Source organism: Eriocheir sinensis, chromosome 36, assembly GCF_024679095.1.
Source record: "Eriocheir sinensis breed Jianghai 21 chromosome 36, ASM2467909v1, whole genome shotgun sequence".
Classification (NCBI taxonomy): domain Eukaryota; kingdom Metazoa; phylum Arthropoda; class Malacostraca; order Decapoda; family Varunidae; genus Eriocheir; species Eriocheir sinensis.
Genome location: NC_066544.1, coordinates 8468522 through 8474521, shown reverse-complemented (window position 1 = coordinate 8474521; position 6000 = coordinate 8468522). Strand labels below are relative to the sequence as shown.

The window sequence follows — 6000 nt, the reverse complement described above, 5'->3', positions numbered from 1 at the left end:
AGAAGAAGAAATAGCATCACTGACAAATAAGCTAAATTAAGTCAGTTGCAGTATTAGTGTGATATAAGACTGCACACTTGTGAGATTATATGTTTGATCAGTTTGCGTAATCACAGTACTTCTATCATGAATCAGTAAAGTAGTAGAAATAGACTGAAAATAGCAGAATAAGAGATAGTACAGCAAAAGCACATGAGCTAAATTCTGTTATGTAATGTTGCGGGTTCATCAAAGGCGCCATTATAGCATACGGCTGGCAGCCCCGCGTGGCACGAGAGGCTGACTCTGCGTTACCAGATTGTCGTACTTAGCCTCTAATGTTATCCGATTTCCGACCCAAGCAGTGTCTCCTCCACTCCAATAACTACATTTATTTATAGTTACCGTTGCAAAGTTTAATTATTAGTGTCGTTTTGCTATAGTTAAGTGTCTAAAAACGGTAAATATAATGGTGGATACGATAATCTGGCAACGCTGCGGGCCGGGCGGCGCTGACTGAAGGGGAGTCACAAAAAGAAGATCCCTCAGTGGTCACAACACTCTCGGCTGGGATGGATTCAGTATCAGTGTCCTTCTTCCTCAAATCCCTCCTGGCGGGCGGTGAGTAACAACCCTCGGCGACTCACTCTATGAAACCCTTGCTGGAACACTGCTTGGAGCCCTCTGAGTGCCACAAGGACGCGTATTAGGGCCTGGCAGTGCCTTGAAGGGGGTGGCTAGCGGTGGATGGGCCTAGTGGAGGCTGGGTTACGAAACGCCTTCTTGGAATTAGTCTAGTGATCCTTAACCCACGGCCTCGAGGGTGACCTTTTCCTCCAATGCACTAGGGTCAGGTTGTGTGGGGTATTGGTGGTAGGTAGGTGACCCTCTCCCTGCCCTCCTGCCCTCCCTTCCCTTTACGAAACCTCTCCTTGGAATTAGTTTAGTGATGCCTGACTCATGACCTCGAGGGTGACCTTTTCCTCTAATGCACTAGGGTCATGGGCTGTGTATGGGGTCAGGTTGTGTTGGGTATTGGTGGTAGGTGACCCTCTCCCTGCCCTCCTGCCCTCCCTTCCCTTTACGAAACCTCTCCTTGGAATTAGTCATGCGATGCCTGACTCATGACCTCCAGGGTGACCTTTTCCTCTAATGCACTAGGGTTATGGGCTGTGTATAGGGATAGGTTGTGTTGGGTATCGGTGGTAGGTGACCCTCTCCCTGCCCTCCTGCCCTCCCTTCCCTTTACGAAACCTCTCCTTGGAATTAGTTTAGTGATGCCTGACTCATGACCTCGAGGGTGACCTTTTCCTCTAATGCACAAGGGTTATGGGCTGTGTATAGGGATAGGTTGTGTTGGGTATCGGTGGTAGGTGACCCTCTCCCTGCCCTCCTGCCCTCCCTTCCCTTTACGAAACCTCTCCTTGGAATTAGTCTTGCGATGCCTGACTCATGACCTCGAGGGTGACCTTTTCCTCTAATGCACAAGGGTTATGGGCTGTGTATAGGGATAGGCTGTGTTGGGTATTCGTGATAGGTGACCCTCTCCCTACCCTCCTGCCCTCCCTTCCCTTTACGAAACCTCTCCTTGGAATTAGTTTAGTGATGCCTGACTCATGACCTCGAGGGTGACCTTTTCCTCTAATGTACTATGGTCATGGGCTGTGTATAGGGATAGGTTGTGTTTGGTATTGGTGGTAGGTAGGTGACCCTCTCCCTGCCCTCCTGCCCTCCCTTCCCTTTACGAAACCTCTCCTTGGAATTAGTCTTGCGATGCCTGACTCATGACCTCGAGGGTGACCTTTTCCTCTAATGCACAAGGGTCATGGGCTGTGTATAGGGATAGGCTGTGTGGTGTATTAGTGGTGGGAGATGGACGCCTCCTTTCCCTTTACAAAATCTCTCCTTGGAATTAGTCTAGTGATGCCTGACTCATGACCTCGAGGGTGACCTTTTCCTCTAATGCACTAGGTTCATGTGTTGTGTATAGGATTAGGCTGTGTGGTGTATTTGTGATGGTGGGTGAACGCCTCCCTGCTTTCCTGCCCTCCCTAGCTCCTTCCTCCTTGTCCACCTTTTTAGAGTAGTGATGCTTAACCCATGTCTTCGAGGGTGACCTTTTGCTGTACTGTACTAGGGTCGTGTGATGTGTGTAAGGTTAGACTGTGTGATGTATTATTAGTGGTTAGATGAACGCCTCCCCAGCCATTCTCTCTTCCCTCCTCCTTCCCGCCCACCTAATGTAAACATGACATAATAACGGGTCTGCACGAAACCGGTAGGTCTATTCAAGGCAGCTCCTGTAAACCTAACCTAACCTCACCTCACCTAACCTCCATGAACTTATTTAACCTTTTCTTGAATGTATCTATTGTATCTATCGTATTGGCATTCACTATATGACAACCGAGCCTGTTCATTGCGTGTCATTCTTGCGTGTCCTTGTTGAATCTGAATATATCCAGCTTCAACCCATTGTCACGTGTCCTGCTCCCCCCGCCTTCTCACACGACACATTGAGTATCCGTATGGAGGAATCACCATCAATAGGACACACTAAAGATTAAAAAAAGAGTGAGACGCAATAAAGAAGTATGTGAGGAAGAGAACGTTTCAGCTTCCCAAACGCAGTAAATCAATCAGTAGAATAGACTTCATATTAAATAAAGTCGTGTGTGCCAAGAGTATAAAGATGTAAAAGGAAAAATGGGATTAGAAGACGTGGCATCCCGAGTTTGACAGTCCTACGAGAACCCAATCTGCTGTTATGTAATCGAACGTAAGAACACACACACACACACACACACACACCAAGCTTCCGTATCCTATTGAAATACAGGTTTTGAGACTTCCACAGTCATCTATCATTGTTAGGTGTGAAAACAACGGCATCCCAGTAAATGATGGCGCAGGCGTTCATTATGTAGAAGTAACGGTGTAGCGGCGTGGCGCGGGATGAACACGACAGAGGGGACGGGTGACAGGAGGATGACACACACGCACACACACACACACACGCGAAGGGGGAGAAATAGCTGGCAACGGGACTCTCTCTCTCTCTCTCTCTCTCTCTCTGTTGTTCGTTCACCTCGTAGCATATGGGGAAGAACGTACCGGTATGTAAAGTTCGAGATCATAATCTACATAAACATATATTTTTGTGGTGCTAGATTTTTTTTTTTTTTGTTTCCTTCCCTTCAGTGTGTGTGTGTGTGTGTGTGTGTGTGTGTGTAGTTATTTCCTGCATTAGAAGAAACGCGTTATTTCCTGCATTACAAGAAACGCGGGGAAAAAAGGTGTCTCCCTCCCTCTCTCCCTTCTTTCCCCCCCTCCTCCCCCTCGTCTTGTGCCCTCCACGGTCTCCACCTCCCCACCCACTCCCGTCACGCTCATGTGCTGACAGGTGTGTTACGAAGAGGCTGTGTTACGTGAACCCGTTAAGTCGTGTTGTGTTACTGAACGTTTAGCTAAACACGTGATATTGGTGTTGTGGCGTCTGGCGTGTTTGGTGCATAATGATAAAGGGGTTAGTGCTTATATATCATGTACCAAGTTATATTGCATTTTTTCTTTCTTGAGTATCACATGTCAAGGGGGGCTAACTTTGTCTGGAACCCTGACCCTCCCCAGTCCCCTCTTAGCTACGCCACTGTACTGATGTTGTGTGGACTTCGTATTATTGCAGCCTTGAAAATATGAGATGGCAGAAAGTGTGTTTATTTATCCTGCAACATGAGCGAGGAGTATCATAACAAGTAAACAAGATTCACCAGACGAGGAAGAAAACAGGTTCTTGACTCTGCATTTATTTATATTTATTTTGTTATAGGAGAAAATGAGAAGTGAATATTTTACCCGGACATAGTGAATATTTTATGTGGAGATTATATCATACGCTTTCAACAGCCTTGTCAGAATATTGTGTCCAGGCAGTGATTTTTATTTAGCTAGTGTCGACATTCTTTTCAACTTATCAACTTATCATGGACCGGGAGCAGAGATGTTCAATTTAAACACACTGACTTAAAGGTCTTGCCCACGCGTTCTGACTTGCATTCTGCTCTCAATAGTGGCGGGAAGCAGCCCTTTAACTCCTCCCCTCAACTCCTTCATGTCCTACTCTCATGTTGCCCCTAATAATGGTGTAAAGAACCTCCCTTAGCCTCCTCCTCCATTTCCCCCTTCCCTCTGGCTCTATCATTTATAGCACACGCCTAAATTAAACACAGCCGCTACCTGCAAGCCTGTTCCATATTTAACCTGACAGGCGTTGATTTGGCTCATTCATGGTCCCCTTACCTGCATATTTTCACTTCGTTCACACGCGTACTCAAGCTAAACCCGATACACACCTGTCCGCTACACTTTCTTTTTTGCATTGTCAGGTCCGCTTCCTTGGCCTGTCTACCTGTTGTTTGCCTCACGCCGCTCACCTTCCGGGACACTGACTCACCTTGCTCGGACGCGGATGTGTGTTGCTACATGTTGAGTGATGGGGAGTGTGTTGCTGGCAATATTTTAACCTTGCAAGTGTATTAACCTCTCTCTCTCTCTCTCTCTCTCTCTCTCTCTCTCTCTCTCTCTCTCTCTCTCTCTCTCTCTCTCTCTCTCTCTCTCTCTCTCTCTCTCTCTCTCTCTCTCTCTGTATCTATCTATATATCAACCTCCCTATCTAATTTTGTTCGTGCATTATTTTCATTAATATATATACGCACACACTGAAGTTAAAGCATACATATAATAAGTCACTGACGCGAAAACTCATGCCGTGTGAATATTCATAACTCGACCGTAAGTTGTGTTATCAGATCCTCTGGCTCGCCTTTACCTGTCCAAGCCGCTTCGTGCACCGCCTCCTGCATCACAACCTTTCCGACGGGCATACCCTTTGATCCTGGGCATACCTTGGCGGGCCACCTCGGGACACGGCGGACTCCCCTGAAGAGGCCGTGGAAGGGAGGTGTGGGTGAAGGGATTTGATATGGTGGGGACAAACTTTGGGTCATATTCTTAAACATTTCCACTCCCAAGCACGCATATTTGACAAGGCTTTCATAGGAGTGGTGGGCATTTCCAGTAGTACTTTTATGACCCCTGGTGGTAGTTTGACCATTCCTCTGTACCGTGAACCTAAAAAAGATGCATTAGAACCCGAGTGATCTCCTATTCGGTCTCTGAGAATAATTGGTGTGAGGCGTGGAAGTGTCTGACAATACCGCCCAAAGACTGCTGAGGGGGTATGTTAGCGTGAAGGCTGGAGGCTCTTCGCGGGTTCAAGGGAGGGACGAATTGGATCCTCTAGGCTTGGGTTTTAGCTTCTTTAGATGAACGTGATAAGTCAGGTTAATTACGTTCTTCTACCAGGTGCTGATCATATGTTTTCACCCCCAGAATCGAGCACTAATCCCATGGGGCAGAGTGAGGAATCGAGTTAGTTGCATCCTCTAGGTAGCTAATTGATGGGTAAGCCAGCTTTAAACATACAGCCCTAAGCCCAAAGAGGAGGTGCATGGTTGAGGGTGTTCTTGACAGTATATGGTGAAGGGAAAGGGGATGGCGGCTAGCGGGGGAGGAGGTCCAGAAGGGAACGGTCTCTTGTGGTAAGGACCGAGGGCTGTATGTTTAGGTTGATGAGTCTAATGATGTTTAATTACATCGCCCACATGTGTTTTTCCATATAAACGGTCACTAATCCCTTGAGTGAGAGTCTGGGTGATGCTCATTTGTTAATTGACCCGAGGCGTGTCTTATATATAATGAGGTAAGGGGAAGTTGATTATTCAGTCTAGTGTTAACGGACGGTAGTGTAGAAGACATTGGTGGTGGATTTGAACCTACAACGTCAGATGTGTGTGTGTAATTTTTAGCGGGCTTTTTTTTTTAATATTTTTCTTTACGCCCTTGAACTGTCTCCTTAGCTGTAGAAAAAAAAAAAATCACCATGGTCTAATCACGCTCTGAACTCGGTATCGCCAGTCAGTACCCTCCCCGAATGAGCTGGTCGGCTTCTCGTGCTTATCT

The 6000-nt window shown here is 46.9% G+C and overlaps 1 protein-coding gene across 1 annotated transcript in view; it reads left to right on the top strand.

Annotated features, from left to right (window-relative positions):
* Positions 1-473: 473 nt before the first annotated feature.
* Positions 474-6000, top strand: part of LOC127007704 (solute carrier family 25 member 16-like) — a 34155-nt gene continuing 28628 nt past the window's right edge. Inside the window, exon 1 of the mRNA XM_050878936.1 lies at positions 474-600. Coding sequence (XP_050734893.1) covers positions 552-600 — 49 coding nt within the window. The 5' untranslated portion in view covers positions 474-551. The remainder of the gene's footprint in view (positions 601-6000) is intronic.